Source organism: Enoplosus armatus, chromosome 17, assembly GCF_043641665.1.
Source record: "Enoplosus armatus isolate fEnoArm2 chromosome 17, fEnoArm2.hap1, whole genome shotgun sequence".
NCBI classification, from domain to species: domain Eukaryota; kingdom Metazoa; phylum Chordata; class Actinopteri; order Centrarchiformes; family Enoplosidae; genus Enoplosus; species Enoplosus armatus.
Window position 1 is genome coordinate 8,879,082 of NC_092196.1, and position 18,366 is coordinate 8,897,447.

The 18,366-nt window shown below is 40.0% G+C and overlaps 2 protein-coding genes across 3 annotated transcripts; one reads left to right on the forward strand and one right to left on the reverse strand.

Moving 5' to 3' along the window:
- The first annotated feature begins 1,612 nt into the window (after positions 1-1,612).
- pold1 (polymerase (DNA directed), delta 1, catalytic subunit) lies at positions 1,613-10,632 on the forward strand. Its single transcript, XM_070923134.1, has 26 exons — positions 1,613-1,717; positions 2,393-2,506; positions 2,842-2,982; positions 3,217-3,342; positions 3,537-3,705; positions 4,033-4,115; positions 4,320-4,445; positions 4,587-4,753; positions 4,875-4,979; positions 5,117-5,257; positions 5,393-5,503; positions 5,710-5,901; positions 5,988-6,076; positions 6,163-6,279; positions 6,435-6,548; positions 6,912-7,059; positions 7,661-7,756; positions 7,972-8,109; positions 8,231-8,406; positions 8,500-8,652; positions 8,732-8,834; positions 8,946-9,078; positions 9,437-9,550; positions 9,683-9,735; positions 10,174-10,271; positions 10,383-10,632. Exons 1-26 carry the CDS (start codon positions 1,648-1,650, stop codon positions 10,468-10,470), a joined length of 3,165 nt encoding a protein of 1,054 aa, XP_070779235.1. The 5' UTR covers positions 1,613-1,647; the 3' UTR covers positions 10,471-10,632.
- A 602-nt stretch (positions 10,633-11,234) lies between these two features.
- Positions 11,235-15,785, reverse strand: LOC139300551 (GTPase KRas). 2 transcript variants are annotated; one of them, XM_070923692.1, is made up of 5 exons: positions 15,553-15,785; positions 15,188-15,300; positions 13,808-13,986; positions 13,194-13,353; positions 11,235-13,005 (listed from the first exon to the last, which is right to left on the reverse strand). In XM_070923692.1, the coding sequence occupies exons 2-5, from the start codon at positions 15,296-15,298 to the stop codon at positions 12,892-12,894; spliced, it is 564 nt and encodes a 187-aa protein (XP_070779793.1). In that variant the 5' UTR covers positions 15,299-15,300; positions 15,553-15,785; the 3' UTR covers positions 11,235-12,891. The 2 variants fall into 2 exon arrangements, with proteins under 2 accessions (XP_070779793.1, XP_070779795.1); XM_070923694.1 differs by lacking the exon at positions 15,553-15,785 and having other exon boundaries at positions 15,188-15,310.
- Positions 15,786-18,366: the final 2,581 nt, after the last annotated feature.

Below are 18,366 nucleotides of genomic sequence, written 5' to 3' on the forward strand. Positions count from 1 at the left end.
AACACTGTTGCCTTCCCTATATACCTACTGCATTATTAAAATCCAAAACCTCATATCAGATAATGACATAATATCGCATAGAAGTTATTAATGAGGGACAAAGTAAATGTTCTAGATACTCTTCACAATCTAAAACATTTACATTACAAGTACAGGGATATACTAATCACACTGTCAACAATAAAACATGTTATTGTCAACAAAACAGAACTTAATATAATCATAATGGGATAGACCAAAAACAAAACGTTTTCCCTAATTGTTGAGTCGTTTTTCCCTCCCTCGCTGCTGCGTACGTCCTGACGTCATTTTGCCGGGAACACACGGTTTTTTTAATCTACTGGGTTATGTCAAGCCGCGTTCAACTTCCTACTCGTTAACCGCTGAGTTTCCGCCTTACCAGTGTCGTCATTGTCTATTCCTTTAATATTGGGTCTACTAACAAAACGGAAATTTTCCGCGCTTTCGTAGGTGAAAGTACTCAAATTGAAGAAGAGTGGCGGGAGCTGTTGTCAACCGGGGGCTGTTGTCAAGAAGTATCGTTGAGAGGTATTTGTAACTCCGTGAGAAACGCACCAGCCATTGACAGTTGTCTCCACAGGTTTCACAGTGAGATCAGTCCTGCGGTTTGGTAAGATCAGCTTTGGCGCGAGACTGTTCTGTGTTTACGCTCGTGCTTGCTAGCTTGCTGTTTTAGCTCGTTACAAAAGAAAGCAGCCGCCCTAGTTTGAACAAAACATAACTCGACATAAACTTAACCTGGAGTACTGAGGGCTGTACATATTATAACTCGCAGAGAAATGTGAAAGTACAGCTGTAACACGTGGATAACAATTATAAACTTGAGTGCACTTAACTGAAATAGCATTTAGATGCTTGGGAAGGCACAACGTAATTAATTGTGATGCTAACTGTATAATGTGTTGCGTGAAGTTAGGAGGGGCACAGCAACAGCCATGTTAGCTTAGTTACATGTCTACAGTATGTGCAGTATGGAAGGTTGTCTCTCTTTCGTTGGTGCTTATTACCAATTACATGACATCCAGTTCACTACATGTCGCCCCCTGTTCGTGATATCAACAACGAAACATCAATTAATCTAACAAATGTAAACATTATGCTGATTGTTTTGCCCTTTAGTTTGTTATTGCACTTTATCCCATCCACTCAAAACACGCTTTGCTTGTGGTATTGTTTGTTGTCACTGACAGCACTATTATTCGCACTGAGCCCACCATAGCCCACACAGTTTCTAAGTATATGCACTACATGCCAAATATATTCCAACAGTGTTGCATAGAACAGGAATATTAATACAAGCGTCAGATTACTGTGTCTTTTTTGTTATGTCTAACCTTTCGTATGGTAATGTCTTGGTGTCCATCACCAGGTGTAGGTGATAATAAGCTCTTAAAGTAGTGCAAAAGAAATGTGTTGTTTTGATGGTACTGCCTTATTCTGAATATATTTGTTCACTACTATCATTCTCTCTAATAATCTTCCCTTCTGCCTTCAATGTTTCTTGCAGGCATGGATTTTAAAAGACGCAATGGTGGCCCTTTTATTGGTGGTGCGTCTCAGGCCAAACGGGGGAAGACGGCTGGTGAATGGGAGGACAGTCCGTCGCAGTTTGAAGAAGAGTTGTCCATGTTTGACGATGCAGAGATGGAGGCAGAGGAGATGGAGGGGCAGGCAGGACATGATGTTATTCCCGTAGGTGAGTGTTGCACAGAAAGGCACACAATCATAGTTGGCATAAGTAAAATGGATTACTTACTAGGAAGAGATTATTGAATTATGTAAGTGACATGCAGACCTGTTAAAAACGTCAATGCTTTACAGTTTAGTGTTAAATCATCTCCAGCTCATGTCCAAAGCTGTATAATCACATAGCACCCAACCTATGTAAAGTCCATATGTCACATATTGATGCTTATCATTTTCTGTAATAAGCAGAACTACAAACGCTATTTATTCTGAAGAACCCGTAGAATAATAATCATATTTATTTTACAGCATGATTTTTCTCATTTTAAGGTGAGTCATTTGTGTGCCTGGTAGCTCTAACAAATCAGACTGGATCACTAAATTGGTAATCCAGTCATGCCTTCAGTAATTAAAGCATGCTTGACTTTGTCGGCTGGGATTGGTCCAATTCCCCGCGACCCTCAAGGATAAGCGAGTATAGCTAATTAATGGATGGATGGACAGCTTTGCTTTGTGAATGATGCAACAATAAGTGGCAACTGTTGAATTAGTCAACCATCATTCCAGGAATTACTCTTAATGTGTTGGTTCAACTTCTGACTTAAACAGTTCTTAGCTATACCCACTGACATAATAAAAAAATGCACTCTGGTTTTACTTCTGTCTTTCCTCCTTGTTTCGTCAGGTGACCTCTTCTCAGCAGACCTTAACCCTCGTTGGCGGCGGCCTCATGCCCCTTCACTGGACCCATCATCTGACACTTTGGTGTTTCAGCAGATTGATCTCGACTATTATTTAGGTAATTATCAAAGGACTTTTGTTGAAGCTGAAGCCAGAAACAAGATAACGTAATTCTGTGATATTTGCTGTATAAATAGGGTAGAGATATTATGGAGAGCAGTTCCATATTCACATTAATTTTTATTTTTTTTTAAATGTCACACAGATTTGATTTTCAGAAGTGACTGCACCATACCATTTAAACAAAAATCTCACAGATGTCTTTGCATTTTCTTGGCTTCTTTGTTGTTTGGATATAAACAAGAGTGTAGAACATATCCACCTGCTCAAATGCCCTTGCTGTATGTGAGAAGAAAAGGTATCGAAGTTGGTTCCCTCTTTTGTTGTATGCAGGGGCAACAGTGGCTGGCATGCCTGGCCAGTTACAGGGAAAAGTCCCAGTCATTCGAATGTTTGGGGTGACAGACAGTGGCAACAGTGTGTGCTGCCACATCCATGGTTTTGCGCCTTACTTTTATGTTCCTGCACCAAGTGGTGAGTACTTGTCATCATTTTGTCAATACATAGAGTATGTGAATATTAACACTTTGTGTTTTGATGACACATTTGCTCTTTCAGTCAGTTACCATTAACATCCTCTCAGTAGAGCACATTTCTGTCTTCTGAGCATCTCACCTTTTCCTGAATGATTTCAGCTTTTATGGAGGGGAGTCATCTAATTCTTATAAATCCTACAATGTTTTCCTCTCTCTGCTTCCTTTTGAAAAGGGTTCACTTCTGGTTATCTGGGTGAATTTAAAAGAGAGTTAAACTCTGCTGTCCTGAAGGACATGCGATCCAATAAGGACAACATCTCCGTCACAGTGTTGGCTGTGGAAATCACCCGTAAAGAGAGTGAGTACAAGTGATGTGCAAATCATGTGCATTTGTTGTGCGCCGAATATAAGTGTGTAAAGGAATTGTAATGAAATGATCAAATTATTGAACTGAAAAAGCTGAGCCTAGTTACAAAACACATTTTATAGTCAATTTACATGCAAAGTGATAAAGTTAAGTGAGGTAAACCTCTCATTTTATTTTTCCTGCAGACATGTATGGTTACCATGGGAAACGCAGTCTGGATTTTTTGCGGATAACCATGGCGATGCCCCGTCTGATCGCCCCAGCAAAGAGACTTCTGGAGCAGGGCTTCAAGTTCGGACCTTTCCCCATACAGGGTTACCAATCCTATGAGGCCAACATAGATTTTGAGATAAGGTGTGTGTGTGTGTGTGTTTGGGCTGTGATGGTGATTTGAAAACTTCAGATTACTTCAGATGGAAGCATTATGCTTCTTTTCAGAGATGCATCTCAAATTTATATGTTGTTATTTAAAATGTATTTAAATTTTGTAGCCGTATTCTTTTATTATTGTGTTATTATATATAATTTGTAATCTCATTAATTTTAGTCTTGAAAATGTGGCTCCAGGTAATGAAGACATCAGGGGAACTTCTTATAGCTAAATATGTTTAGTTTTGATAAATTACTTTCTTACAAAACAACTGATGCATAAAAGCTTAATGAGCCTGTGGGTGTTGTCAGGTTTATGGTGGACAGTGATGTGGTGGGATGCTGCTGGATTGAACTTCCCAAAGGCAAGTACAGAGTGCGTGAAGAGAAGAGCATCACGGGGGACACGGATTCTCAGTACCCAGGCAAGGTAGGTCTAGTTCACACCTTATTTGTTGCATGACAGTAAAACAAATGGCTGTTACGCCACATGGGTCAGCGGTTCACTTCCCTCTGAATACCTTCATATAAAATGTGTTCTTTCAGGCTTTTACAAACGGTGTTCATGAACTCTCTCCCTGTTTTTGTCCTTCAGGTGTCCTTGTGTCAGTATGAGGTGGATGTGGGATGGACAGATTTGATAAGTCACCCTGCAGAGGGAGACTGGCAGAGGATTGCTCCACTCAGGGTCCTCAGCTTTGACATTGAGTGTGCAGGAAGAAAAGGTGGGTTTCTTTCTTTCTCTCTGGCGTTCTCAGCATGCAAAGTGTTACCCCTAATTACCCCTAATTTTTTTTCTACAAGGCCTGATCATATTTGATGAAAATCTGAAAGTTTGACTCTGGTGTTAACTCTTTTCTTTACAGGAATCTTCCCAGAAGCAGACAAAGATCCTGTGATTCAGATAGCGTCTATGGTGCAGCGACAAGGTGAGACAGAGCCCTTCATCCGCACCGTGTTCACACTCCAGTCCTGCGCCAGCATCGTGGGCTCTCAGATATTGTGCTTTACACAGGAGCAACAGCTACTGCAGGTATACACACTGGCGTCAGTAAAACATAAATATTCTGACATGTTTTCCCTCATTCCCTTTTCTAATGTTTTGTTGATCATCTGTCACGTCATTGTGTGTCTGTTTTTGTCTCTGTGAGCAGAGCTGGGCGGAGTTTCTGAGGACAGTGGACCCAGACATCATCACTGGATACAACATCCAAAACTTCGACTTTCCCTACTTGCTCAACAGGGCAGCTGCTTTAAAGGTTAGCTGGAGCCACATTCGTCTACTTCTTCCATGCAATACCAAGGCGGATTAATAGTAATCCACTGCCTGTGGAAGAATATATTTGTAGTAGAAATACTAATGAATAACACATAAAACATGTTCTTTTGTGTTCAGGTGAATCTCTTTCCCTACCTCGGCCGAATGCGAGGCATCAAGTCAGTCTTGCGAGACTTGAACTTCCAGAGCAAACAGATGGGCCGCAGAGAGAACAAGACCATTAACATGGAGGGCCGTGTTCAGTTTGATCTACTGCAGGTCAGCTTCAACTGCAGCAACAGAAACTTGCTATTGTACATCACAACCATAACAATATGAAATAGTAAAAGTTACTATACAGTATTTGTTTTTAGGAAAAGACACAGTATAGTCTGATTGGTGTGTTTCTCTCAGGTTCTCCTCAGGGACTATAAACTGCGCTCGTACACGCTGAACGCTGTGAGTTTCCACTTCCTGCAAGAACAGAAGGAGGATGTGCAGCACTCCATCATCACTGATCTACAGGTAAAACACAAACCAGTAATCTTGTCGGATCTGGAAGTTATTATTATGAGCTCTGCAGATTCAAATGGGCTCATTAATCAAGTGAAAAAGTGTATGGGTATTTTTTTTTACTTACACACCTAAAAAGTCTTATGTACGTTTCTTTAAAAACTTACATTGAGTTGTTTTTTCTCATCTATCCATCCCTCTTTTTTCCTCCGTCACAGAATGGCAACGAACAGACACGTCGTCGTTTGGCTGTCTACTGCCTGAAAGATGCCTACCTCCCACTGCGTTTGCTGCAGAAGCTGATGTGTGTGATTAACTACATGGAGATGGCCAGAGTGACAGGGGTGCCTCTCACCTACTTGCTCTCGAGAGGACAGCAGATCAAAGTCGTCTCTCAGCTGCTGCGACAGGTAACAAAAGCAAACACATTGGGCAGTTGCTGTATGCGTGCATACGGATTTAAGGATGGAAACTGTGAGTGTCTGTACATGTTTAGGCCATGAAACAGGACCTGGTCATGCCTGTTGTAAAGACAGAAGGAGGAGAAGACTACACTGGAGCGACTGTCATTGAGCCAGAGAAAGGGTATGTACATCTGCTGTTTGTGTTGATGGTTTGGTACGTGCAAGCTTCTCCTATAACTTTTCATTGCCACCTTCTTCTCTGTGTAGGTATTACAGTGTTCCTATTGCCACCCTGGATTTCTCCTCCTTGTATCCATCCATCATGATGGCTCACAATCTGTGCTACACCACCCTGCTGCAGAAAGGCTCACTGGAGAGACAGGGGTGAGCAGTGGTCATCTTGAAAAACCACTAGGAATTAGCTTTTGTTTTGTGTCAGTCTGCTATTTCCCACTTGGACACAATGACGTACAACTTCAGCTAGTTTGATCAAGTATGAACTTGATGAACTAACATCTGAAGTGGTTGTGTGTCTGCAGCCTCTCACCAGAGGACTTCATAAAGACTCCGACTGGTGACATGTTTGTGAAGAGCTCTGTGAGGAAAGGACTTCTACCTGAGATCCTGGAGAACCTGCTGTCTGCCAGGAAGAGGTTTGAATTGTTCAAATAAATCACAAAATCAAATTGACCTGAACTGGAGTGAAAAGTTGACAATTCAGTAGACCGCTTCAGTCCCATGGTACCTTAAAATTTAACTTGCTGCCAAGCCTATTAACATTTTGATCCTTTGATTCACAACTAGTGTTTAATGTGTTTCATCTTGCTGTAATAATGTTCAGATTTACCATTTTCCAAAATGGGTGTACCAAAACAAACACATGAAACTCAATCAATTTACATATGATTATATTTTAGTTCCAACAGATGACATAAAACAGATGATTGTGCTCCGGTGTGCTTATAAATCGGTCAGACGTGGCTTCTTTCTCAGCTTGTCCCACTGTCTGTCCACAGGGCCAAAACAGAGCTAAAGAAGGAAACTGACCCTTTCAAGAGGCAGGTGCTGGACGGCCGACAGCTGGCCCTCAAAATCAGCGCAAACTCAGTCTATGGCTTCACAGGTGCCCAGGTGGGCAAGCTGCCCTGCCTCGAGATCTCACAGGTGAGCACTTGACTCTAGGTCTCATGCTGGTATTAAAGTTACATATTTTGATTCACCTCATCAACAAGTACATCAAGATTAGAAAACTATGGAGTTTTCAAAAGGAAAATCTGAACAAATCCTACTTACTCAGCCAAAGAGTCTGAGGTTGCATGACTGTATTGTTGTACTTCAAATCCATTTTTAAACATATGAAATGTTTACAATTCTGGCCCAACACAACTGTTTTCACATTCATGCTAAATGAAATCGTCCCCTTTTGACTTGTCGTCACATTTACCCATACACCCACTGTTCTGCACAGATGTGAAGTCAGAGCACAGATGGTAGGTAAGATGTAGAGCAAAGATTAGTGTTGAAATAGAAACCACAGAACAGGTGGAAATCTAAATTCAACGCAAAGACTTACTGTAAGTGTAGAAATGAACCACAACAGGCTCTTGCTGTTTTTGGAAGGTTGACTTTTTTACACAATCCCAGGCATTAAAACTTGGCCTATAATGATGATGATTTTGCTCCATTGCCAATGAAAGCTTATTCTAACACCACAGATCATTTGGTGATAAACTTATTTAAATCTTTCCTTTTTTTTCTCTTCTAGAGCGTCACTGGTTTCGGGAGACAGATGATAGAGCAAACCAAACAGTTGGTGGAGTCCAAGTACACCATTTCCAATGGTTACCAGGGTGATGCCAAGGTGAGGAACACGTGTAGCTGCACCTCACCAATACTAACCCAAACTCCTTTTTTGCATGTTACCTTCTTATGAGTTAACATATCTGATTTATTTATATTAAGAAATACTGTTAATGAGTTTTGAGCTGACTAAATGAGTGGAACCTACTACTTGATGTTTTCGATGAACCCCTCAATGTGTGCGTGTTGTTTAAATGTTATTTGTATCTTTTAAAGGTAGTTTATGGGGACACAGACTCCGTCATGGTTAAGCTTGGAGTTGCCACAGTGAGGGAGGCCATGGATATCGGGAGGGAGGCAGCAGAGTGGGTGTCGTCCCATTTCACACCGCCCATCAAACTGGAGTTTGAGAAGGTACTGATGTGTCATTGAAAATTAGACAACAGTTTCAAATTGCACTGAGTCAGGGTTTGGGACCACAGGAGAGTTGGAGCATCCGATCAGCGAATGAGAGCTTATATTTGTCACTCCGCAGGTGTACTACCCATACCTGCTGATCAACAAGAAGCGCTACGCAGGCCTCTATTTCTCCTCTAGTGCAGAGACACATGAGAAGATGGATTGTAAAGGCATTGAGACTGTTCGCAGAGACAACTGCCCTCTGGTGGCTAACCTTATCAACACCTGTCTGCAGAGAATCCTCATAGACCGGTACACACACACACAATCTGTGCATAATGCATTATCAGTTTATGTTGTTGTAAGTTCTCTTAACTTTCAAACTGCATGATCCTGTTTCATCAGGGATCCTCAGGGTGCTGTGGCTCATGCTAAAGAAGTGATCTCAGACCTGCTGTGCAACCGTATCGACATCAGCCAGCTGGTCATCACCAAGGAGCTAACGCGCACCGCCCAGGAGTATGCTGGGAAACAGGCGCACGTGGAGCTGGCTGAGAGGTCTGATTACACACTGAGACATCTTATTTCAAATAATACTCCAAAGGAAATTGACCCTTTTTATATTGATATTTCACAGAATGAGGAAAAGAGATGCCGGCAGCGCCCCCAACCTGGGAGACAGAGTTCCTTATGTCATCATCAAGGCTGCAAAGGGAGTAGCAGCATACATGAAGTCAGAGGTCTGTAGTGTCATCATTGATTGTCTGTAAACAAGCATGTTTGTTCCATTTGTGTATCCCCCTTTTCTTATAATACATATTTAATCCTGATTCTTCCACATGTTACTTTAGGACCCGATCTATGTGCTGGAGAACACCATTCCCATCGACACGCAGTACTACCTGGAGCAGCAGCTGTCCAAGCCCCTGCTGAGAATATTTGAGCCCATCCTGGGAGAGAGCAAGGCAGAGAGCGTCCTGCTCAGTAAGTCTACAAACATCGTAGTCTTTGGGCATTTGTCATTACTCTTGATATTTTAAAGCGTATCTTTAAGAAAAAAATCAATGCAGTAATTTATAGTTTGATCATCAAAATAATCAGCATCTTATCTTTCTGTGTATCATGTACAGAAATCTAACGAGTGAAATGTAACATTGCCAAGATTATAACAACCAAAGCAAGTGTCAAAGCTGCACAGTTCAGCCAATAGACTTGTAAATACACTTGTGTCCCAAAAGATATAATATAGATGTGCTAGTCAAATAAATTACACTTAGCATGGCGTGTTATCTTCTCAAGCTTTGAATCTAAGCTTTGCTGTTGATTTTTTGGCATCTTTCAGAGGGTGACCACACACGCTGTAAGACTGTGTTGACCTCGAAGATCGGAGGCCTCATGGCATTTGCTCAGAAGAGGAGCACCTGCATCGGCTGCAAAGCTGTGCTCAAGACGGACGGTATGTGTGTGCTCAAAGTTTGAAGGGGTTTTTTCTTACTTTGATATCCACTTAATGAGGTTAGGTGCCACTTGTTTAGGTGGGAACGTTGTTGAAGAGCTTTATATACATCAAATGTGTGTGTCATTGCAGCGGCTGTGTGCGATTTCTGTAAGAAGAAGGAGTCAGAACTGTACCAAAAGGAGGTAGGCAAGATGCCAAATGTCAAAAACGCCAAAATCGTTTCTAAGTTGGTTTTCTTCACTAACAGGGCTCAGTTTATTTGAGTAAAGACTACGTTTTGAAGAAAAGCTTTAAGGTCTTATCTTTAAGCAATATCTGTCCAGTGATAATCATCATATTTCCCTCTGGTGGCTCTTCAGAGCTCAGGGAGTTTATTAAAGGTAATCTGATATCAGATGTATTAAATACATTGAGTTAAATGCAACAGAACGTATATTTTAATATTAAATCAAATGTAATAATTTACTTTTGAGCTGCTGTCTTTCTAAATTGACTGTTCCAGTAAAGCACAAACGGTTCATTCTTCATTAGATTTTTAATTTGTTATCACAAGAGAGCTTAATATCTGAAAACAAACGTGCAAACAAATGTGTTTCTAACATTTAGGTTGTAAATTACAGATCTTTCACCTGAACACACTGGAGGAGCGTTTCTCTCGCCTGTGGACTCAGTGTCAGCGTTGTCAAGGCTCCCTCCATGAGGATGTGCTCTGTACCAGGTACATATACAGTACATATTTATTATAACTGTGCGTTTACTGCAGAATTATGGCTGAGCACACAGTGGCAGTCCTTGTCCAGTAACACTGTCCCTCCTGACTCCTCTGCAGCCGGGATTGTCCCATCTTTTACATGAGGAAGAAGGTTCAGAAAGACTTGGATGACCAGAGCAAGCTGGTGTCTCGCTTTGGATGGTGAGAGGCACACACTCCGATTCCTTTATGTGCCTCGTTTCAGATGGACTCCTATCGTCTCACTGTATTTGTTTTCTATGCCTTTTTGGTGCTTGTAAAAATGCATATGTATTGCACTATGTTTTCTAATATGAATAAAATTACATTAAGTAGTGTTTTTTTGTAAAATAAAGTCAAAAAGCAATCTATTCCTGTTGGGCTGTCAAGTATGATTATTACTGATGTAACAATCATTGCAAAAATGGTATTGTAAGTAACAAAATGTAGACACAGGATGCTGAACCACACTGCTGTAAGACAGACGGTTATGTCTGTTTGTGTGACATGTCCTGTGTGTGTGTGTGAACCTGCCTGTTCAGCTGTGCATTCCCCAATCTTAATTCGACATCAAGGTACACGTGCGTACGTTTAGGGAAATGAAAAGAAGAACTTCGTTGCCGTACTCTTCAGTGTTATTGTCTTAGTCAAACCTCATAAACCACATCTCTTCCTCGCCACTGATTTGGAACCGGCGAACTAAAGCCTGATCATTTTTAACTTTTGAAGGCACAAACTGGATGTAGTGTTTGTTCTTCCCTCTTGAAAGACATGAAAAGATGTCTTATCAGTGGTTACTAATCAGATCTGGTACCATATTCTCTGCACAGTTTGTGTTTGAGATAAGTTCTTGTCATGTCCTACATGTTTAAAAAAAAAAGAAAAAGAAAATACATTTAACCTCTTGAAACTCCTTACCAGTAAAGATCAGAAAACAAAACAGACCAGACGTAAAAGCTGAAGACATTTACTTGTTCATTACAGCAGAGTGCATTAAAGATTTTACATAGCTGTCAGTGAAAGACTTCAAATCAAGTTTTCAACATTTGAGTTACTCCATATTTTAACAATGGAGCTACATGAAGTCCAGATAATGAGACAGGCATTTGGAAGCTGCTGCTTTAACACCATAGCAAAGTAGAAACCCTTCATGGATGAATTCATGTCTGTCAGCAGGATGCAACTGGAGTTAGCTCATTGAACTTTGTTATAACTAGTAAATATGTTGACAGCAGTTTCTTAATATAGATGCTGTTTTTTTAAATTGGGGAAAGCTGTTTAATACTACAAAAATAGAAGTTTAACAATCCATTACATTTTAAGGTGACAGTAATTATCAAAAGAAGACAAACTGCTATAAAAAAAACTGATGCCCTGTTGAATATCCTTATCCAGCAGATCAGATAACATGACTGTCGCTGAGTCTGAGCTCTGAAGATTTCCTGCTGAGTTTAACAGTGTGGTTTAAAAGTCATATGTAGTACCACATAGATATTTGCACATACTGCACGCCCTGGTAGAGTGTGGTGTAGCATAAACAGTGGTTGGACACAGTGACTAAACACCGGGACTGACATAAAACTTGCATTCAAAGTGGACTTTGGAGTACAGTGTGACTGTGGAACAAACAGCAGGGCTGACACTTCAAACAATAAGTTAATGATGGGCACAGGCATCAGATCTCAACCGATCATTTGACACAGCTCTCTGTTATTCCTCATAAAAACACTATATTCCTAAGTCAACTTTTAAAATGGCACTAACTAATGCTAAATTCTACAATAAACATAACAGGAAATGAGTAAAGTGCACCTCGGAGTCTGGAACACTTGGCTTTGTTACTGTGGTGATCCTATCCTAATACAGCATTTTCATTGAAATATGGAAAATGGAGAATTTAAAACACTAGATATTGCTGTTGAGTTTCAAGCCCCAGAGGACACACTAACCTATGAAAAAACATGAGGGGAAGACAAACACATTTTTCTAAACTTTGTGAAAGTTTTGACCAATCATCTGTCTGGGAACAAAATGTTTTCACAGTAAAACAGTATCCTTGTCAATATGACACCGTCTTTGTGGGACTTTTTTCCAATTTCACCACCTTAAACACTGTGTTGAGTCCTGAAATTATTTTGGAGATTTGGACTGAATGCGTCACCTGATGTGACAGTGCGAAGTGCAGTGACGCACCACTGTGAACCCTCAACCCCCTAAGTAGTCAACAGGAGCTGAATCGTCTGTAAAAACACTGGCCGGATAGATTACATTTCTTTCTACCACAGACTCAAATGAAGTTTGCACAATTGCTGACCTAAACCAAAAAGAAATGCAACTAAAAACTGCAGTTTCTAGTTGTTTGGTCATGAAACCAACTGAATTCACAGCGTTAGATGGACACTGCACAGTGGACGAATAAACGCTAAATCTTGTGGTGACAAACTGTAAGTGGAAACGGTGACAGCAGTAAAAATGGATTTTGCCACGTCTGCTTCCCTGTCCGAAGCTGTGCTGGATGTCCCCAACGTGACAGAGGAGGTGCAGTGTGTGAGGATGAGCATGAAACAAGTGCTGTAAGGGATGCAGGTGTGTGTGTGTGTGTGGTTTGCTATAGTATTATGCAACGTCTCTGATTATTCTTCTTACTCTTCTTGTTGCTGCGGTTGGTCTCTTTATATCTTCTAATCTCCCGTACTAGCGAATAGAAAGCCTCCTCCACACCCTGCAAGACAGAAACAGAAAAATGTTGGTCACACAAAGTAAAGATTAAAATGTGTTTAATGATATGGTATTTTGGTGATTTGGGGAGTTTTATTTCAGATATTGGTTTGCAGATGTCTTATTTACTCAAACAAGGCTCATAAATGCATTGGTGCAAACTAAATACAAGTTACAGTCTTTCCTGCGTACCTGTCTGGTTTTGGCAGAAGTCTCGACAAACGGCACTCCGTAGTTTCGTGCCAGCTCCTGAGCCTGCCGCGTCTCCACCGTGCGGGTACTCAGGTCGCTCTTATTCCCCACCAGCACCATGGGAACACTGTCACTGTCCTTCACCCTGTTGATCTGCTCTCTGAGGATGAGACACATGCCAACACCAACGGATCAGAGCTTTGAGGAGCATATACTGTGTAAATACAATAATCCAATCACTCATTTGTTGTGTGTTGCTGTAAGTGCTCATTAGGCTGGCATTGTTACATGTACAGAAGACAGATCTGTGGGAGGCATTAAACATTTAATATTTTCTTCAGTATTCTAGTGTAGAAATGGCCCCACAGAACTTGTAACCAGACTCACACGTCCATAGATATGCTTTACAGATAATTACAAGTGCAGTTCCTGCTAACCAGGAAGCAGCCCTTATAGTGGTAGACTGTCTGAACCTGCACAGTACACTATACACAGCTGTATTTCTAACACACACTGAAATAGACTATTAGTGCTTCTTCCACAGAATTGTTTCAACTTCTTTCTCCAGGTCCAGCTTTATGGTGTCTACTTGTGAGCCATGAAGCATCTTGTACCTGTAGAGGTGAACGTCCTCAAAGGACTTGATGTTGTTGATGGCAAACACACAGAGGAAGCCCTCTCCTGTCCTCATATACTGGTCCCTCATGGCGCTGTACTCCTCCTGACCTGCAGTGTCCAGGATGTCCAACAGACAGGTCTCTCCATCGATCACCACCTGTTTTCTGTACGAGTCCTGTAAATGCAGCATTGACAAGATCACGCAGGCAGTACCAAACACGCCTGCCAAGAAATCCGACAGTGGATTGCATCATATTAATTCCCATGTTTTTCTGGACAAGTCACACTGCTGCGTCATGTAGCAACAAGACCTTGTTGAACGGAATGCTTTGTAATGAACTTGCAGAAACGTGAATATCTTCTGTGAAACTTTATCATTAATTGACATATTTAACACCATCTGAGAAATAGAGATTTACAACCAACTTGTGTTTTTTAGGCAGCAATGTGAGAAACCAAAGAGTTTACATGGCAGGGTTAATGAGGTTGATTTATATCTGTTGGTGGCAGTTATTTGAATCTAATGAGGATTTACAGGAGAGGTGTTTGCTTTAATGGTTTTTACCAGATGTTACCACATTTAAATCAACTTTTAGAGCAGATTCCCACAGGTTTTAGGCCAGTCTGATGGTGCTGTAGATGTGTGACAGCATGGCCTGATGTGTGCTAAGGTACCATAGCACCTTGGCATAGTGACATTTTACTCCACCACATTATAATGCATTGTCGTAGTATATAAAAGAGTTAAAATTAGCTTTGACCTCGTCCAGCTACAACATTAAAATGCCGTTAAAATTAATAATAATCCTATAGCATAATATATAATAATGTGACTCTGACAGGGGCCATTATGTTGCATAATGAATACTTTCATGTTTGATATCAGTACATTCTGTTGCTCAAGCTTTTACACTTGAAGGTTTTTAATGCAGGACTTCTACTTGTAATGGAGTATTTTCACATATTTGTTGTGCTACATTTACTTAAGTTGGTTAGTTATTTATTGTGTCATGCACATACCCAGTACCATGTTGACACTGTTGCACTGGTCAAGCTATATATACATATACACAGCTTTACATATAAAATGTGGTAAAGGGAAGGGAAGGAGTAAATCTGCCATCACTTCTTAACCTAACTCACTTAACTTAACGTAACCTTTGACTTCTGGCATAAGAAAGAGCAACAACCCTGTGTATTGGTCAATGTCCACTACCAGGGCAGATATGACTTTTCAGTGTGTTTAAAACTCTGAATCCTTAAAGCCACATTCACTCTGACGGTTACACTGATATAGTTCAGGATAACTCACATTGACCATGTAGTTTCGGCTACACCAAACTTTACCCAGGACACTTTAATGGTTAGTCTCTCACCTCGATTGTTGGATCATATTCATCAACGAAGTGGTTCTGGATGAGCTGGATGGTGAGAGCGCTCTTTCCCACACCTCCTGCTCCGACCACCACAAGTTTGTACTCGGTCATGCCTGGAGAGGATTAAACCGGCAGGTAGCCGTGGTTTTATATCGGATTAGCCAAGTATCAGGTGAACATGAACAAATCAAACCAGTGGATGTTACCCTCTTCCTCTCTACATTGACATGGCGAAGAGACTGACCCAGATTTAACGTTACTGTCCGCTGACGTTAGTTGTCTCTACGTGAAGTCTTCCCTAAAGTTACTGAGTCGATATGAATGAGTGGTGAAGGTCAAAGTGTGAATTGTTTAAACGCACCTACCTTTATGTAAGATTTATAACAGTCTGTGAAGTGATAGATGAGTTTACGAATGGATAAATGAGATTAGCTTGCTACATAACGTTAGCCTGAGACGATTTCCTCATTCAAAACACTTGCAGACAAACTTCACGATATGTCCGCAACTTGTTTTTCTGACAAGAATGACGTGTCAAAATATGAACGACAGAATTTGTGAAGCTACTAGTAAAACTATAACTTCGTGTTATAAATAAATTAAATGCCCGGATTCGTGCGAGTTCCTATTTAGTCTCCATTGAGGTTCATAGTAAGCAGAGCGTTTTCACGTTAATCCCCTCGTCAAACAACCAATGATCTGCCAGCAGGCAGACGGACGTTGTGACAGCCCAATCACAGTGGAGTTTTAGGTTATGAACTCGCCTACAATCAGCAAATCCATCGAATCACAAACAGGAGTAGCCCTAATTGGGCGTAGCCTCTCAGGCAAACTCCTCTCTCTCACAGATGGGTCTTCTCTACTCCACATCTTTCTGTGGGCAGTTATCTATACTGATAACTATCTCTAAGGGTATTTATACTCACGTAAGTACTAATTTAATCTATATCATCAACCAGTTCCAAACATTATGAACCTCTGCATCATAAAATGCATTCCGATAAATAGCGCTGCAATAAATTCTTTAAATTGTCAGTAAGGCCGGTGTCTACTAATTAATTTACTTATTTTGAAAGTTTTTACAGGAAGTACTAGTATGGTATTGTGTCTGCCTTGACACTAGATGGAGTTTATATGAGTGTTCACTGCCCTCCAGTGGTCACAATGCGGAAGTACAATACTACATATAAATTCGTGGCTGATGCACATTAATGATCAGTATAATAGTAATCAATACAGTTGTCATTAATAACAATACGGTCAACTCATTATTAGTGTGACTAATATAAATAAAAATTGTAACATATTATAATAGTATTATTAATATTGGTAATAACTGTATTATTTAGGAGCTGTTCTGACAGTTTACGGCTGACTTAACTGAATTAACGCACTCACCCCCTACTGGACACTTTATCTGGACACTTTACTTTATTCTGGTCACTGCACTGTTGTTATTTATCTTATCTTATTTTTATTTTTATTCTTATTCTTATTTTAGCTTTTATATTCTACATATTTGTTATCAAAACAATAGCACCTTCAGACCACAGCAAATTCCTTGTAATGTATGTTACTTGGCAATAAACAGTTTCTGATTCTGATTCTGACTTCAGTGTATTTAAAATCATTGTGGGTTTGTGTTCACTGCCCTCTGGTGGTTACAGTGAAGAACTGCAATGCTATAATAAATTCGTCAAGGAAGCGTCAATAGAGACATCATAGTGCTATCACTCCCGGTAAATTCTTTCAAAATAAAGACCAAACTAAAGCGATCAGAAACGAACCAACTGGAATGATTATAAAATTATTATGATAAGATGATTATGAAAATCGCCAAGGACTTCCTTGGCCATCCTGGCTCCCTGGGAAACAGAGTGATATCAGTATAAAAATCACCCAAGTTATGCCTAAAGATTTTTACAATCTGAAAATTATTAACCAATAAAATGCTGGTTCTTCATTTGAAAATTACACTGCTGATTGAAAGAGGCCCACACATGATGTCTTACAAAAAAAAAATATATATATATATTGATTTCAAGTGCTTATTAAAGGGTTACTTTCAGTTGCACTGCACACACACATATACACACAATTGTTAGTAGTCATAATCTTAATTTCAGATATCGAAAATGAAAAACCATTCCAGATATCCATAAGGTAATTTTGAATCCTAGGAAGTAATATTGAATTTAGTTTTGACTAGTACAATCAAAGTTGTAGATATCCTGAAATACAATTTCTACTTGTAAGAATGTACAGCATGATATCTCTAACTGCCATTCTGACTAATAAAAATATTATTTTGACTAGGACAATACTATTATGGATTTCTAAAATGTAATTACCATAGTCTATGGTAATTACAGATAGGAGTGTGGTTCAATTAAATGTTAAAACCCCTTGCCGTACACGCACGCACACAGAGCAGGCATCATGCCCCACCCTCTGACCCGTCATCCTCACTTCCCTTGTCTGTGACGTCCATGTTTCTCCCTCACTCTCCCACTGAGTGCATCTGCTCTCCTATCTAATCTTTGCCTAAAATCACAGAGATAATCCTGCATCCATCTGTCCTGAGAGAAAGACAGAGAAAGACAGAGAACCGACATTGCGCTGTAATGATGTAAAAAATTCAACACAACTTTAATGCGTCATCATGCTTCGTTGATAAATCCTGATGACATAATTGGGCTGAAATAGTGACATCATCTTAAATTGCTTAAATTTTATTATACACAAGGATATCTCACATATACATCTTTTTTACATAGAATATTTTTCACATTTTTGCATGTTTAAATATGATAATTTCCTTTTTTTTTTAATTTTTACACTGATTCCCACCACACATTTCATCAAGAAGGAGGAGGACAACATTGGAACAGCCATTAACTGAGACAAAGAGAAACTTGATTCAAAATACACTGATACAACACTTAAAAATGAAATTGTTCACATGAATATTCATTCATGTCCTTTAGACATCTCACTCAAAACAAAATGGTAATTTGCCTTAATCACTTTTGAAACTAATTCATTGACATACCAACACATTTGACCATTAAACCCTCATTTAAATCAAATAAATTACTTTTAACATCCAGCAGTGTATTTTTTTGTCACAAAAATGAGCTCAAATCACAATCACCTTCTATGAGTCAGATATAATTGGA

Excerpts from the sequence above, each read along its gene's own strand:
- pold1 (XM_070923134.1), top strand. The coding sequence starts at position 1,648 with ATGTTTGACGATGCAGAGATGGAGGCAGAGGAGATGGAGGGGCAGGCA. Across the intron at positions 2,983-3,216 it reads TTATGTTCCTGCACCAAGTG|GGTTCACTTCTGGTTATCTG; the intron begins GTGAGTACTTGT and ends CCTTTTGAAAAG. Across the intron at positions 3,706-4,032 it reads AACATAGATTTTGAGATAAG|GTTTATGGTGGACAGTGATG; the intron begins GTGTGTGTGTGT and ends GGGTGTTGTCAG.
- LOC139300551 (XM_070923692.1), bottom strand. The coding sequence starts at position 15,298 with ATGACCGAGTACAAACTTGTGGTGGTCGGAGCAGGAGGTGTGGGAAAG. Across the intron at positions 13,354-13,807 it reads GAGGACGTTCACCTCTACAG|AGAGCAGATCAACAGGGTGA; the intron begins GTACAAGATGCT and ends TCTCATCCTCAG. Across the intron at positions 13,006-13,193 it reads CTTCTGCCAAAACCAGACAG|GGTGTGGAGGAGGCTTTCTA; the intron begins GTACGCAGGAAA and ends TCTGTCTTGCAG.